General features: G+C 39.7%; 2 protein-coding genes across 2 annotated transcripts in view; one reads left to right on the plus strand and one right to left on the minus strand.

The window, feature by feature from the left end:
* Positions 1 to 14,190, minus strand: part of LOC102760425 (IQ domain-containing protein H-like) — a 38,592-nt gene extending 24,402 nt beyond the window's left edge. The window contains exons 1-3 of the mRNA XM_015560454.1: positions 14,057 to 14,190; positions 4,043 to 4,162; positions 1,321 to 1,415 (exon numbers count right to left, since the gene is read on the minus strand). Of these exons, the coding sequence (XP_015415940.1) occupies positions 1,321 to 1,415; positions 4,043 to 4,162; positions 14,057 to 14,107 (266 nt within the window). The 5' untranslated portion in view covers positions 14,108 to 14,190. The remainder of the gene's footprint in view (positions 1 to 1,320; positions 1,416 to 4,042; positions 4,163 to 14,056) is intronic.
* Positions 14,191 to 14,253: 63 nt separating this feature from the next.
* The window catches only part of AAGAB (alpha- and gamma-adaptin binding protein), a 54,699-nt gene continuing 51,834 nt past the window's right edge, over positions 14,254 to 17,118 (plus strand). The window contains exon 1 of the mRNA XM_006758396.1: positions 14,254 to 14,428. Coding sequence (XP_006758459.1) covers positions 14,354 to 14,428 — 75 coding nt within the window. The 5' untranslated portion in view covers positions 14,254 to 14,353. The remainder of the gene's footprint in view (positions 14,429 to 17,118) is intronic.

Raw genomic sequence — 17,118 nt, forward strand, 5'->3', positions numbered from 1 at the left:
GTTAAGTGAATTTGCATTTCTAAAATGCCCCAGTCTAAGTGAGTGTGAGTGTGAATGGCCCTGTGAAGGAAGGATGTCCTGTCTGGGGTGTGTCCTGCCTAGAGCCCTCAGTTGCCCAGATAGACTCTGGCCCTGCACCCTTGAACTGGAATGAACAAATACAACAATAATCGCCTTACTTGTTTTCATTAATCATCCTTAAATATGTGTATAGCTCACATGTATTTCTGTGTTCAGTACTAGCAGTGTTTGGGTCTTTATTTAGAAGTTTGGTGATTTTTTTGTGTGACCAGAAATATGCTGTAGGAACTTAACTCTTCTTTATATCAATGGTAATATTGATTTCATTGCACATGTTTTACTAAAGTCACAGTTTCTCAGAGCTTATAGACCTTAACCTTGGACTTATTTACCATGCAAATATGGGCCACAGAGGTTTTAAGCTGAGTACAAAACCTTAATTTACAAAGAAATTGAGGAGGCAGATGTATAAGGAGGCCCAAGGTGAGGAAAGGTCATTTCTTTTTAACTCAATTCTAATTTTAATAAATCATCTCTTAGGATGTATTTACATAATGAATATTTCAAGCAAATTTTATTTTATTTATTTTTTTACCCCCGACTCCAAAATCATCTTTACAATAAAGCACATATGCTAAAAACTGTAAAGAAAGAGCCATGCAATCCAAATAGCATAAAAACTGATTTGCATTAAAACATTTCCTTTAGCCCTAGCCCATGTGGCTCAATGGTAGAGCATCGGCCCGCACACCGAAGGGTCACGGGTTCAATTCCCAGTCAAGGGTGCTACCTGAGTTGCAGGTTCATTCGCCAGCCTGGCAACCAATTGATGTGTCTCTCTCACATTGCTGTTTCTCTCTCTCCCTCCTCCCTCCTTTCTACTCTCTAAAAATCAATGGGAAAAATATCCTTGGGAGTGGATTAACAAAAAACAAACAAAAATTTTCCTTCAGGAATTAAATTTTGGGCACATTTTACTAAAAAGATAAAAAGGAATTACACCAAAATATGACCCTAAAATCACTGATATGGTGTCAAGCATGAGAACTCAATAAATGTAATCAAGAATAAACTGTATTCAAGTCCAAATTGTGCCATTAACTTTTTTCATATAATAAGCATCCTTTATACAATATTTGCAAAACATAATCTTTTCCATTGACTTTTTGTGCAAAACTTCTACTGAAATTAGGATATCAAAAAAGCCAAATAAAATTTTGTCTTTACAGTCATTTCATCTGAGTGAGAAAAGTTACTTTTTTGTACTTATTTGGATCCATAAATATCTATTTTACTTACCATTGGGAAGTGTGGGGAGAAAATAACTTATTCTCACTAATGGGAGTCGTTAACACTTGATGGTTTACAACATTTAAATACTTCTCAATGTGAATCTGTTACAGAAAAGTTAAAAGTTTAGGCCATTATAGTGGACTTAAGACACTCAGTTAATTTACTTCATTTCATTAGGTTAACACTCTGAATTGTGTAATTAAGCCAAAAGACACAACATGCTATGTGTTTATTACATGCCTAAGGTATAATTAGGCACCTCAAGGCCAAATTACTTTATCCCAAAAAGCACTGAGACTCAAAGCTTGAGTGACCTGTAGCACTCTTCACAAGTGAAACTATCCACAATAGTCAGTAAATTGCTTAGCCAGGTAAATTTACTAGGCAATGCAGATATGGAGTAACGTCTTTTTCTTTCAGGACGTCAAGCAAGCACCGAGGAAAGAATTTGGCCTTCAGGTGACATTGAAAATGGCCAGCCCAAAGGCTCCAGCTGAGTCCAGCCCTCTCACCACCGGGCAAATAGGACAATGTGTGCTAGTTTGCTGAGGCTACACAATCAAGCACGCATCTCACAGCCTCAGGAGCTGACAGATGAAGCTCAGAATATGGTAGCATGAAAGTCTGAGGCAAGAGCAAGGGTACTGACAGAGAGCTAGAAGATGGAGATATGGTCCTTGTTTGGATCCATGGACTCCTACATCCTGGCTGTATTTTATTTTGTTTTTAGTTTTAAAGAAATTGAAATATAACGTTATATTCATTTCAGGTGTATACTACAATGATTCGGTAATTATATGTATTGTGAAATGATCCCCACAATAAGTCTGGTCACAAATATTTTTCTTTTAAGATCTTTTAAGATGTAATCTCTTAGCAAGTTTCAAATATACAGTATAGTATTTTTAAATATAATCATCCTGTTGAACATTAAATCCAAAAGGGATTCATGCCAAGACATCATAGAGAGTTTCTATCAGATTCACTCGAGAAATAAGAGTTGACTTTCCCTAACAGCTTAAGAATTTTGAGAAGTCATTTTTAAAAATATAGTAACCTAATGGGTAAAACCAAAGAACTTATTTTTTTTTTACAACTGGAATTTGTACTTTTGACCACCTTTACCCATTTTACCAACCCCCACTTCCAGCAACCAGCAATCTGTTTTCTGTATCAGATGTTCTTGGGGGGAGTGGGGTGAAGTGTTAGATTCCACATATAAGTAAGATTATACAGTATTTTCCTTCCTTGAAACCACCAATCTCTTTTCTCTCTCAATGGATTTGCTTTTCTAGAGAATTCATATCATCAATTTGTGTCGGGGGGGTGGGGGTGATCTGGCTGCTTTCACTTAGCATAATGTCCTTGACGTCTACCCAAGTTGTCTCAAATGGAAAGATTTCTTTTTTTATGACTGAGAAATATTCCATTGTGAATATGTATATATATATTTCTCTTTATCAATGAACAGTTAGGTTGCTATCATGTCTTGAATATTGTAAATAATACTGCAGTAAATGTAGGGGATACAAATAGCTTTTAAGTTAGTGTTTTTGTTTCCCTTGGAGATACATCCTTGTTTGGCAATTGCATATTATTCTTGTCTGAAGATTGGATTCTCCCCGCCCTAAGATCTGTCTAAAACAGTGATTTTCAGCCTGTGTGCGGCAATAACTTTTAAAACATGTCCTATCTGACTATTTCGTCAGGGGCACTGACCTCTTTTCCCTGAGCTTGTCAAATTAAACAATGACAACAGTCAACACAACAATAGTCATTCTGTGTGAATGAATAAAAATGGCACCTTTTGTGTCAGATCAGCAAAAAAATATATTTTTGGCGTGCTGCAGAAATTTAGTAATTAGTTTATGTCTGGGCCATGAAATGAAAAAGATTGAAGATCACTGGTCTATAATTATGAAGTCCTGATTTACTTTATTTCTGTTTCAAAATTGGTATATTTCTTTGGTTTTACCCATTAGGTTACTATATTTTTAAAAATGACTATTCTCAAAATTCTTAAGCTATTAGGGAAAGTCAACTCTTATTTCTTGAGTGAATCTGATAGAAACTCTCTATTATGTCTTGGCATGAATCCCTTTTGGTCATGTGGACGAAAGGGGCCACACGCTGACCTGACAAGCTCAGGGAAGGCCTGCGTGGCAGCCTAGCAGACTCAGAGACCTAAAATAACCACAAAGGATGGTCTGAAATTAAACCTTAACTAAAAGCAGTGATGGTGGGCAGTTATGTCCTAGGCCAGTATCTTCACTGACAAGATCAACTTTGATCCTTACTGAGCCCATTTGCCTTTTTGCCTCTAAGATAGCATACCCTTTGAAATGTCTGGGTCACTTGGAACTTCCCTTTTTCTGGAGCCCCTGGGGCACTACCAAATGTTCTGGGCACCAGGGGAGATGAAAAAAAAGACATATTGTTGGACTAATAGTGGTTATTTTTAAAATTCTTTTTTTCAAAGCACATTTTAGAAGTTATCATTGCATAATCTGACAATATCAATACCTTAAATTCTTTGTGGGATGTGACAGGATGTGAATCAATCAGTTAAACATCATTACCATTTAAAAAAGGGATGAGAACAAGCTGATGATCACCCTAAATCCCTCTCTGTTATAGGATCTCACAGAGTCCTGTGAGAACCACAATTCTTTTCTGAGGCATCTTTGTTTCCTCTGGTATTTTATTTAATATTGAAAGTTCTACTTACTCTTAACCCCATTTCAGTCCTTTTGATTGCTGTTTTAAGATTCTGAATGTCTAGGGTCTCTCCTTCTTCAGATGGGAAGTCGGCTAATTTCTCCTTTAATTGCTGAAGGTCATCATGGACCTGTAGGTGTAAAAATATGAAATAGTAAAAGTATACATACATAGTCCATCTAGAACATTTATTTTAAATGTTTGCAATTTGTGCTGTATTTGCTAGAGATAGTAAGGTTGATTTTACAGTGTTCATTGAAAAGGACTGTCTTGTGGTTTTAAGACAGTTTTTGTTAGAACGTTCCATTATTGTCTTAGATCTTGAAAAACTAAGTTTTTATACAATTGTCTGTTTTTCCTTTCCCCCTTAGAAACAAATCCAAACTAAATCTGCAACACAAATGGTTTCTGCTTTTTCAGATGGTAAAGCAATTGAATCAGGGACCATAAGAAGTTTATGCCAAACTCCGATTTCTACTAATTGGTTAAAAGGTAAGAAAAGAGAACATTTTGTGGCTCAGTTGGTTGAGCACCATCTTGTGCACTGAAAGGTTGCTGGTTTGATTCCCAGTCAGGGAACATACCTAGGTTGTGGGTTTGATCCCCAGTTCTAGGGAGAGCTGTGTCTTTCAAAAGAGAATTGCAAATATGTTGCCAGGGCCTGTTGGCTTTCCTGTCTAGCTGGGTCTTCCCACTAACTGTTCTGAAGAACCAGTTCTGTAGGACAGGTGTGTGGCCCTGACTTTGTTTTATGTGGTCAGAAATGAAAATGATCCATGAGGCAAAAGCTACATCTGTTACTACTTTAACATTTCCCTTCAATTTTTATTTTCCTTTGAAATGATGACTCTCTCTCCAATGTCACGCACCCTCAGAATGAAATAGACATTGTGAAATTAGCACCAGATTCTCTGAATTCATATTAGAAATCAAACTTCAACAGATAAATACAGATGGCACCAATTATTATATGGGCTGCTGCCACAAGAAAAACATTTTGCTATGCAAATGTATGAACCCAACACCTGTCTCACCAACAGTCCCACCAATAACAATCTGCAGACTGGGTTGCTAAAGGCATTTTGAAACAGTTACCTTTCTCTGTTCATCTATCTGGACTTACTCATTGATCCAGCTGATGTCATCGATTACTCTTAGAATATTCCCACTGAGCCAAGTATTCAAAAGATCAGAATCTGCATCTTTTCACTGACGGGCATCACAGTCTGGCAGGCACATCTGGTCACTTGGTACTCTGCACAAACTGTCATGTACAGCCTTCAGGGCTCACAGATTGAATATAAACACACCTACTGCTTGCTCGGAGGCTCTGAGGATGAAGAGGTACTTCTTGTACTTGTTTTGTCCACATTACTGCTGCAAGCTGATCTGCCACCTATTGCCTAAAGACATTTGGACAGTACCAAGAAGTGGTTCAAGGGCAAACCTCACTTCCAGACCCCTCTGAGCGCCTGAATTTCCTTCTTGTAGTTCTCATATGTGTGCCTTCATGTGTCATTCTGTAATTGTGCCTGGCAACTGCTGGAGAGAGTGAAAACTGTCCTGGATTACTAGCAGGAAACCGAAGGTCTGACTTCTTCATCTGCCTTGTGTGGACAATTACTCTCTTCATAGAGTCGTGAGATATGTATAGGTCTGGTACATAGTAAGAATCAGTAAAAGGCAGATGAACGTAATTCCTTGTTCTCTCACTGGTCACATGATGTCCATGTACATCACCCACATATTCTCTAGCTTCTTCACCAAGAAAAAAAAAAGAATGCTTCTACTTCACAGAATTGCTGAGTGAAAAGGAAGCAATGTGTGTGACAATGAGTGAATATGGGCTTTGGAAACAGACGTAAACTAGAATCTACTTCTTCCTTTACTAAACCGAGCTTGGCAAATTCACCTAGCTTTTTAGAGCCTTAGTGTTCTCGTCTATAAAATGGGAGGTAAATAACTACCTTTCAGAATAGTGTAAGAATAAGATGAGTTCAAGTGTGTCAAGTGCTTTGTGTAGGGCCAGCCGCATAGGAGAGCACTGAACAAATGCTCCTCTCCTCTCCTGTGAAACCTAGTGAAACTCCTTGCACATAACTGGCACCTAGTAAATGTTCACTGATTTGAACTGCTCTCTTAATCTTTCTCAAGAGCTTTCACTTTACCTTTCTTGCCAGATAGTTTCTTCTCCCCGCTTAATGACCGCACATCTGTATAATTGCTTTAGAGACAAGTACTGTACAAAATCTTTCACCACACTTGGGTAGGAAAAGAGATTAAGTTCTAAATCTCTGTTCTTCCTTCAAATAGATCCAATCTACCTTATTGAAATTTTACATGTCACCCATCATCTCTGTGATCATCAGACCCATTGCTTTCCATACATTTTTATTTATTTAATATATTTTTATCATTGAGAGTATTATAGATAACTCCCATCTTCCCATACATTTTGAAATCTACTTGGAGGAAATTATTATTTTGATAGTTTGGGGATAGGGCTGCTTAATAAGAAGGCCTTGAAATATTTAATGCAGTAAAGATTTGCTCTGGAATTTAAAAGAGCCATGCAGCCAGACTCCACATTGTCAAAAGCAATCTATCTCATAATTACCATTTTACTCATCTCTGCTAAAGATAGAGTTAGGCGGAGTCATTCTCATCACATTTATGTTGTACGCTTCTGACAAACCAGACAGAAGGATTGGTAAGAAAGACAGAGATAATATCAATGTCAATTAACTCCAATGTTTCCAAGGTCGATGTTAACACACAACTGTTGCATTTTAGAAATAAGATTTCTAGCCTGGCCGGTGTGGCTCAGTGGTTGAGCATCGACCTATTAACCAGAAGATCATGGTTTGATTCCCAGTCAGGGCACATGCCTGGTTTGTGGGCTCAATCCCCAATAGGGGGCGTGTAGGAAGCAGCCCAACAATGATTCTTTCTCATCATTGATGTTTCTCTCTCTCTTTCTCCCTCTCCCTTCCTCTCTGAAATCAATAAAAATGTTAAAAAAAAAAGAAAAAGAAATACAATTTCCAAAACTAACTGAAAAGATAATTTAGATAGCAAGACTAGGTAATCCTTGTTGCACAAACATATGTTTAATATTTGGGCCAAGCAAGCATTTATAAAGGTACAGTGGGACCTTGACTTATGAGTGTCCTGACTAATGAGTTTTTTGAGATACCAGCTGTCTCTCGGCTGATTTTTTTGCATTGAGTTGATAGAGTAATTTGAGTTAATGAGCTCCTTAACGAGCTCAGTCTCAGAACGAATTAAACTCGTAAGTCAAGGCCCCACTGTATTTAAAAGGTACCACATTATTGTTAATAAAGCATACAAAGAGAGCTTCTAAGAGTTACTAGTGAAAGCAAGCATCTAGGAAGCTTTCGGAGTTACCACCACACTTTTTCAAGATGGTTTCACAAACGTGCCATCACCTGCTTAAGATTTATCGCTTGGGCAAGTTGCTTTATCTCATTGTACATTAGTTTCTTCTACTGTATATTGGGATAAAAATAACACCTTCCTAACAGAGTTATTGTTAGGACTTGAGAAAATCTCAAGCTCTCAGTACAGTGTCTGACTCTCAATAAATGTTGGCTACTATTTTCATTGTAATGATGATTATTATGGCTATGATAAAAGCCTCACTATTCTGATTAGTTGAGGAAAGATTCAGCTAAAATTGTAAACAGCCTGCATTTAGACTCAAAAGTGAAAAAATTTAGTTAAAATAAGCATTTTGAAGTGAAAGAATTTAGTTAACAAAATGCTTTCTAGTAGAACTCTATGTAGAAATAATAATCATATTTTCTGAACCGAAAAGGAAAACATGGACTTTAATATATGATCTGACAATGGGATGGAATATTCACGATCAGGACTGTGCTGGAAAATCTAAACATCTAAGCACATGCTCACATAATAAGTTGCATGGAGTTTATAATTAGGGCACTGATTAATTGTATTTAAAGATCTTCTCTTAAGTATTTTAGATATTTTATCAACATATTACTTTTACTATAAATTTGTACCAATTATTATGTTTACTAAATAATAATCAATGTTAGTCCAGCTCCATTCTGCCGGGAACCAATTCCAACATTTCAGCAAGGGCTGAATCATCTGGAGTGGCAATGGCATTTCCCCAAACCTGAAAAGGATGCATTAAATTGATTGCTTGCTGCCAGACAGCTCAGGGCATCTTAATCTACATATTATTGCCTCCTACTGGCCAAACACCTGAACAGCCGAAGGCAGTTTCTCCAAAACCTGATAATCTGACAATGGACTGTGTATAGAAACCTGACCCTTTGAAGTGTATATCTCTGCCTCGCCTCAGGACAATTTGTGTTAATAAAGGCATGGGGTCCTGAGATGAGCAGATCTTACTTCCTTTAGCTAGGCTCCTCTGACTTCCTATAATGCCTTTCAAAATTATGCTTCGTCTCTGGACTCTTTATTAAGTTACACACAGCCCTTCTCCAGATTGCTGAACCCTTCTAGATGCTGGAACAAGAACCCCGGCACATTCACTTTTGAACAGAACATAAATTATTGGAGACTGAATTAATGAGTAGATTTGTATCCAGTCATCCATGATTGACGGACCAATCCTGTATTAGGTAAAATGGGATACCCGCAAAAATCAGTTGTAACAGGGAAATAAGGCATACCTTGTTTGCCAAATTGCAATACCCTTAAAGTTCTCATTAAGAATAAAGTATTCCTAGCTAAAAAGACAAGCTAAAATTAACTTTTTTTCTTTTTCCAGCAATTTAGAGAACAAGCTAATCTTAAAAAGACACAGAAATGTACACAAAGCTAAGTAATATTACATGGTAAGAGACCTAATCATAACTGCCATCTATTGAGTGTTGTACTTTATGTTATTCTATATTTTAATCCTCCAAGGCTCCTAAGAGGGAGTTCATATTATCTTCATTGTATATTTAAGGGAATGTGAGATTTAAAGTGGTTAAGTAACCTGTGCAAGGTACCACAGCTGGCTAACTGGTGGAACTGTTCAAATCCAGGCAGTCTGAATCCAGACTAAATAATCCTCCTATATAATAAAAGACTAATATGCAAGTCAACCAAATGGCAGAATGATTGGTTTATGATGCACACTGACCACCAGCAGTCAGATGCTCAATGCAGGAGCTGCCCCCTGGTGGTCAGTGCACTCTCATAGGGGGAGCACCAGTCAGTCAGAAGCCGGGCTCATGGCTGGCGAGCACAGCAGTGGTGGTGGGAGCCTCTCTTGCCTCTGCTGCAGGAGGGCAGTAAGGAGTGAGGGGTTCCAGACTGAGAGCCCCGAATGCGAGAGGGATGTCTGACTGCTGGCTTAGGCCTGATCCCTGAGGGGTCCCAGACTGCGAGAGGGCGCAGACCAGGCTGAGAGATCCTCTCCCCCAGTGCACAAATGTTGTGCACTGGGCCTCTAGTCTATAATAATAAAAGGGTAACATACTAATTAGACTGGATGCTATTCCGGACGTCCTTCTGGACAAAGCTGGGGCTGGAGCAAAGCCCGGGTCCTGGGTGCCAGTGCCAGCAGCAGGGGGAAGGAAGGCCTACTCTTGTACAAATTTCGTGCATCAGGCCACTAGTATACTAGTATAATAAAAACCTAATATGCTAAGTGTCTGGTCGTCCGGTCATCGTTCAACCAATCAAAGCATAATATGCTAATGACATGCTAAGACTGCTTAACCACTCACTGTGACATGCACTGGCCACCAGGGGGCAGATGCTCAGACTGATAGGTTAGCTTGCTGCTGGGGTCAGGCCGATTGGGACTGATCAAAACTGGCCAAACATGCCCTGGAGCCCTCCCGTGGTCCCTCCATAGTTGGCCAACCTCTGCGTCCTTCCCTGGCCCTGATCGTGCAGCGGTGGGGTCCTTCGGCCTGGCCTGCACTGTCTTGCAATCCAGGAACCCCTGGGGGGATGTTGGAGAGCTGGTTTCAGCTTGATCCTGCAGGCCAGGCTGAGGGACTCCACTGGTGCAAGAATTCATGCACTGGGCCTCTAATAGTCAATGTTAGTACAGCTCCATTCACAGAGAAGCCTAACCATTAACCAGTGCATGTAGAATATCTACCAATATGCAAATGTATGTTTTAAATATATACAGCTAGAGGTTGGTGAAAATTCAGTAAAAGGGCAGGGTTTAAATATCTAGAGGAGCAAAAAGGGCCAAAGGAAGACTCTCTTTTTATGCCAGGGTTGGATTGAAAAGGCTTGAGGAGATTGCTTGCATTTTCCATGTATATGGGTCAACTCACAGGACTCATCTTTGGTCAGTTTCTTTTCTATAACGTGAAATAATCATAATAATTCTCTGGTAGTCTTGTTGTACAGGTTAAATGAGTTAAAATTTATATAGCACTTAGCACCATGCATGATATACCTGGTAAATACTATGTTAGCTTTGATGATTGTGATTTTTCTTGAAAATAGTATTAGAGTTTATGTTTGCAATATGATCTAAATAGTAGCTCTCAATCTTGAGTAGTAGCTCTCAATCTTGAGCATGTATCAGAGTTGTCTGAAAGGCTTGTAAAGCACAGGTCATGCCCTGGCTGGTATGCTCAATGGTTAGAGCACTGGTCTGCTCCCCAGTCAAGGGCAGTACCTGGGTTGCAGGCTCCTCCCCAACCCCTGTTTGGAGTGCATGTGGGAGGCAATGTTTCTCTCTCACACTTTCTGTTGCCCTCCTTCCTTCCATTCCACTCTCTCTCTAAAAAAAAAAAAAAAAAAATCAATGGAAAAAATATCCTTGGATGAGGATTAACAAAAAGCAAACAAACAAAACAGATCACTAGGCTCCACCCCCAGTGCTTCTGATTAGTAGATCTGGAAAGGGTTCTGAAAATCTGCATTTCTTACAAGTTCCCAGCTGGTGCTGTTAATGCTGGTCCTGGGACCACACTTTAAGAACCACTGGTCCAAAGAGTTGCTTAATGTATCTGATTGAGACACAGACCAAATATACCACATCAGGGTGAAGCAAGTGGAAATCTGAAGTAACTGTTGTTCTGGTATATATACCATATATAATATGTATATATGTATATATCATATAATACATAATATATACATATATTACATACAGAAGTGGGCAAAAGTAAGTTAAATATAATACAAGAATTAATAAATAATACAAGAATAAACTGTTTTGTGTAGTCACAAGTGTAAACGTACTTTTGCCCAACCCTGTATGTATGTGTGGGCGTGTGTGTGTGTGTGTGTGTGTATGTGGATTTTACAATGAAAAGAAATTATGTAGCTTTGGGGAAATTGAGTCGATTTATTTAGAGGCATATCTAATCTAAGCTATGTATTGTATAGGAGAGAAAACTGAGACCCGAGAAGTGACGCGACTGGCCCAAAGTTGCCCACCTGGAAGAATGTCATGCCTATATCAGACCTTAGGATTCTGCCTCCCAACCAAGTGTTCTTTCCAGCACTGTTTATTGGCAGTCTGTTTGAAGGAAAGAAACCACAGCCCCAGGGAGAAATGAAATCCATGTGGCATGTCTGAGAGTGGTGCTGTATGCTCACAAATACGCAGGACTCAGTGGGAAAACAGGAAAGGTCTTCCACATTTTCCTCATTACACGTATGCTACACATTACTAGGGAGAATTTTACATTGTACGTGTCTAGAGATCAGCCTCAGCAACCAGGTTAAAATGTAGGCCCTGTTTCTCTACACAGTGTGTCCAGAATAACCCCTTTACGCAGATGGAGGGGCTGATCAGCATGGATATGACTGTTCTTAACTCTTGTTCCATTTTACAATTTGATGACAACGGACACAGAAACTATAATGTTGTATCCTGGACTGACCAAACAGCTACCTCTGGATCTCACTCCGAAATGAAAAGACTTCTGCTTTTCAGTCAGTATCTTATTCTACACTCTTCCAAACCACTACGGGCATGAGAATTCTTCCTGGATTCTGGTCTCTTTTTTTAGAGTTGTCTCAGGTCTGGAGAAGTAGGGGGAACTATAGAGAAACTTAATGGCCCCTGTAGTCAAATGAAGTATACTGTTGGGACGAACTGGCTTTTTCTAAGAAAGAGTCTCCATTAGTGTTCTGATTGTTTGGAGTCTGTGAAAATGGGCTCTGGATTTGGAAGCGGGGATGTGTAGTGAATAATTCACCTCAACTAAAGAGAAGTCTGGCTTTTCCCTTAGACAGTGGGAGGTGATCTGTAGGCCCATAATGTTTCCTGCTTGATAGGAATGTCTTTGCTTTGGAGGCTTTGACCACCCTAGAGTCTAACAGTGGGGTTTGTGATGGGGCTTTGAACCACACTGTATCAGTTCCAAACGTTAGGAACTGAAGACTAAAAGTCTGATCTCTGGGAAGGGCTGGAGAGGAAAGGTCAGTCATGTAGGTCAGTGTGAGACTGATCTCCAATAAAAACTCTAGATACCAAAGTCTCCATCCGGTAAGCTTCCCTAGTTGACAATACTCTGCACACTGTCATACACTGAGGCCGGGAGGAGGTAATGCTGTCCGATTCCATAGAGAGAGGATGACTGGACCCTCTATTTGGACCCCTCTTGGACGCTGCCTTATGCATCTCTTCCCTTGGCTGATTTTTAGTTGTATCTTTACCTTATCATAACGCTGTAATTGTAAACATAGCACCTGTGAATTATTCTAGGAAATTAGCCAATGTGAGGGTGGTCAGGCCTCCCAAATTATAGACAGCTGGTCTGAAGTGAGGGTAGTTCTGGGGACTCCTGAACTTGAGGCTCATGTAGAAGTGAGGGCAGTCTTGTGGAGACGATTCCCACAGACTTTGCAGTTTGGCTAAACTCATTCTAGGTGGTGATGAATAAAAGGGTAGTAAGAGGTGCGGTAAGAAGATTTGGGTATGATTCATAATGGAGAAGTCTATGAAACTGTTAAGTTTAGGGGTTTGTATTTTGGAAAGACAGAGGTCTTTCCTAGATAGGAGCTAAGAGATAAAAATCCTGGCAAGAAGAAAAATTAGACCCATTGCAGATCTGAATGAGAGTCCTAATAGTGACCTTAGGAAAGTTACTAAAGTTAGTCAAATGGAAGTAAATATAAGAGTTAAAAGTGATGATATATGTGGAAAACATTTTAGAACTATAATGTGTAAATGTTCTTTTACCTGTTCAGAAAAATCTGAAGGTATCACAAACTGAGTTATACTTGGAGAAGTTAAGGCTTTCTTGATATTTACCCCTTCAGAAATAATTATTCACCTGAGTTTTTAAACTTGTCACATTTTATATTAAAAACTTTAACTTGATTTGCTGTTATTTTAAATATATTTTTCTAGGTGTGCATCCCCAAGCAAGGGACTTTTATTTTACTAAAATATAATTGACATATAACATTATATTAGTTTCGGGTTTACGCCATAAAGATGTGATATTTGTATATATTGTAAAATGATCACAATTGGTCACATTCATCGGCAGTTATAATTTTTTCTTGTGATGAGAACTTTTAAGATTTACTCTCTTAGCAACTTTCAAATATTACAATACAATGTTATTTACTATAGTTACCAGGCTATATTCATTACATCCCTAGGACTTATTAGCAAGGGACTTCTAGATCCCCCAAATTTGGGTGCTTAAGAAAAGCAGTTCACATATCTCAATTTCTCCCCTAAATTTCTTATTACTCCTGAAATGCGTTTGATTTGTGTCGTCCCCAACCCCCTACATCATGGATTCAAATTTCTCAGAACAATACATTTTAAAATGGTGCCTCGGGGTGAGGTGGCTTTCACCGAAGTAAAGGTTCCGCGGTCTGGGAGTTTTTACCAGAGACACCCAGAGGTGAACTACGCTTACGAGCGAGGTCTGGGTTGGCGAGTTTGAGAGCTCCCCGGGGGCAATCTGGGGGTAGCACTCTCAGTGGGTGGGTGCGAGTGGATCTGCGCCGCCGGGCTCGCTGGGCAGTGTGTTAGCTGGGCCGGGCCGGGCCGGGCCAGGAGGGGCCCAGTTCCCACCTGGATTAAGATGGTTCCGATGGGGTCCTGGTTTTCAGTCTCCTGAGCCATGGCTAGGGCCGGAGAGGGCTGGAGAGCCCGGAAACATTGGTGGAGGGCGCTCGTTCCCTTGGCAACAGCACGCTCGGCCCGGGCTGTCCCACGCCGGGAGCGGAAGAGGGGGAGAGGGCGGAGTCAGGGCCGCCGGGCCAGTCAGAGAACGCGTCCTTCCAGTCGTGTCCCCCCCACGCGCCGGCGGCCGTGGTGCAGCCCAAGGCGGAAGCGGCTGCTGGACACACCTGGCTCCCGAGTGCAGCTATGGCTGCGGGTGTCCCCTGTGCGCTTGTCACCAGCTGCTCCTCCACCTTCACTGGAGACCGGCTGGTCCAACACATCCTTGGAACAGAAGATCTTCTTGTGGAAGCCTTAGGCCTGCCTGGCCCCTATCGCGTGTCTTCCAGCTTCTCCGGCCAAGGGGACAATCCCTGCCCAGCCCACGGGTGTGGGGACCCTTTAGAATCTAAAGTCTAGATGAACCCGCAGGCACTCTGGAGATTGTGCCGAGTTACGCGAGTGGAAGGGCAGGAATGGTGATTTTTGTTGCTATCCTTGCTCCTTCGGCAGAGGTGGTTTCCCCTTGGCTACCCCGTAATATAAGATTTGCTAGCCTTGCGCCCCCCTCCAACCCTTATTCTGTAGCCACTCATTACCTTGCTTTCCTCCTGAGGCGCAGGCGGTTCGCCGACCTTAGTTTTGGGGTATTGCTGGGCCTTATTACCTTGCCTGTGGACCTTCACAGTGGCTGGCAAGCTAGGTAACTCCGAAAAGGGACCGTAGAGGAGACCAGTGTGGTAGAGAGGGCACAGACGGGGGCATAGGCCCGACGCTTCCACTACGGACTCCGGGAAGTTGATTGTAACTCAAGACTCTTGTTTTCAGTGAGTGGCCTGGAGTCGAGTCGGAGCAGCGTTCTCAGCTGTAAGATAGTGAGCAGTTAACCTCTGCCCTTCAGTTTCCTATCTGTAACATGGTGATGATTTTCGCCAGATCGTTGTGCTTACCCCAACATAGTAAGCACTGATAAATGGCAGATGTTCTTTCTCCAACCCTCAGTTTCCTGATCTTTAAACCAGGCACATGAACCTATCTCACAGGATTGAGGGACAGGTGATGTGATATGTTGAGCACTTTGTAAACTGTAAAGCATCATACAACTACAGTTTTTTTTTTTCTGAACCTGTCAAATGACAGAATTAGGCAGCATGTCCTCCTAGCACAAATATTCTATTACGTCATTCATGACCACTTAAAGAGTTCCTTGAGAAGGTAAAGTTTAAGTATAGCATTTACTAAATGATAACTGCTCTAACTATTCCATTTTCTTACCTCTAAGCAGTGCTTCTTCCTATTTATTTCCTTTCTTTTAAAAAAATAGTTTTATAGAAGTAGTGCATACCCCTTAAGTAAGATTTAGCATATGGAGAAAAATATCACCCATGGTCTCATCACCTAAACACAAATACTGTTCTGTGCATTTCCTTCTAGACTTTTCCACATTGCATAGATATTTTAAAAAATGGTAATTACATTTCACTTATAATTTTTAACCTGATAATTTCAATATAATTTTAAAATATACTTTTATATTTTATATATAAAAATTTAAAATAGTTTATATGTTTAAAATCATTTATATAAATATAAAATTATGAATTTATAATATATACTTGATACATATAATTTATATAATAAATAGATATACTTACACAAATACATTTTGTATATTTTATAATAACATTTTATATATAATTTTTATTCAGATATTTTACATTTAATATTACATCATAAATTAGTTTTCATTATATATTATATCTAGTGAACATATCAAAAGTTGCTTAAGATTCTTGGTGTATTTAACATTCCAAAAGAATTACAGTTGACCCTTGAGCAACATGGGTTTGAACTGTGTGGATCTACTTATATGCAGATTTTTTCAATAAATACATAAATTCATTTTCTCTTTCTTATGAATTTCTTAATAACTTTATTTTCTTTATTGTAAGAATATAATATATAATACATGTAACATGCAAAATATGTGTTAATTGACTATTTGTTATTGGTCAACAATAAGCTTTTAGTAGTTAAGTTTTGGGGGAGTCAAAAGTTATATGTGTATTTTTGTCGGTGTGATGGGTGGGGGTCAGTGTCCCTTACCCCCTCCCCCCGTCCCCCAGTGTTGTTCAAGGTTCAACTATAAGCATTTGAGTTTCCATTACTAATATCTAAAATTCCTTTAAAACCAACCTCAGAAATATTTGTTAAGTATTCTGATGACTACAGTATTCCCTTCATGTGCTTTAAGGATCAGAATTGGGAGATGTGTTCACTTCCTTGAAAGAGCTGATACCTATAGTTGGTGAATAGTATCATTGTACCTTAAAGTATAATGGCATCATTGGGGGAAATTATATAAAATAATGCCTCTTTGATAAATCAAAAGCTAACTTTTGTGTTGGTTAAAATTAAATGACGTTTCCTTTGTGATTCTATTAATGTTTTGTAGTGAAAAATAAGAGCAGTTAGTGAAGTGATTACTTGAGTAAGGGAAAGTGAACTGTGAAAGGGGGCTTTGTCATTTCTTCCCAGGTTCATGAGTAAGCTAAGAGTGGACAGCGTTAGGATGCAGTATTTGCTGAACACTTATTCTGTTTTGCTGAAATTAAAGATTGAATCAGATTAGTCACAAGTTGAGTCTAATTTTGGCATAAGAGATGGAGACTACCATAATGAATGACTTTTGTCAAGTGTCCAGTGACATTAAGCTATAGTATGATTTTGGGTTGAATCTGATCTACCTTTTTGGGAAGATTTGGTTTTATTCCATGCATCAGGAAGAGGAACCTTTAGAGTTTCTCTTTTGCTGGGGTCCAACCCCAGCAGGTCCAGGGGTCCCCAAAGGTGTGGACGGAGTCAGCGAAGAAGGAATGACACGGAGACAGCGTTCAGTTGATCAGCAGCCTTGCCAGGATCTCTAGCCACAATCTCCAGCCAAGTTCTGTGTCCATGTTCTCTTGCTAGGT

This window comes from Myotis davidii, unplaced genomic scaffold, assembly GCF_000327345.1.
Source record: "Myotis davidii unplaced genomic scaffold, ASM32734v1 scaffold673, whole genome shotgun sequence".
Lineage (NCBI taxonomy): Eukaryota > Metazoa > Chordata > Mammalia > Chiroptera > Vespertilionidae > Myotis > Myotis davidii.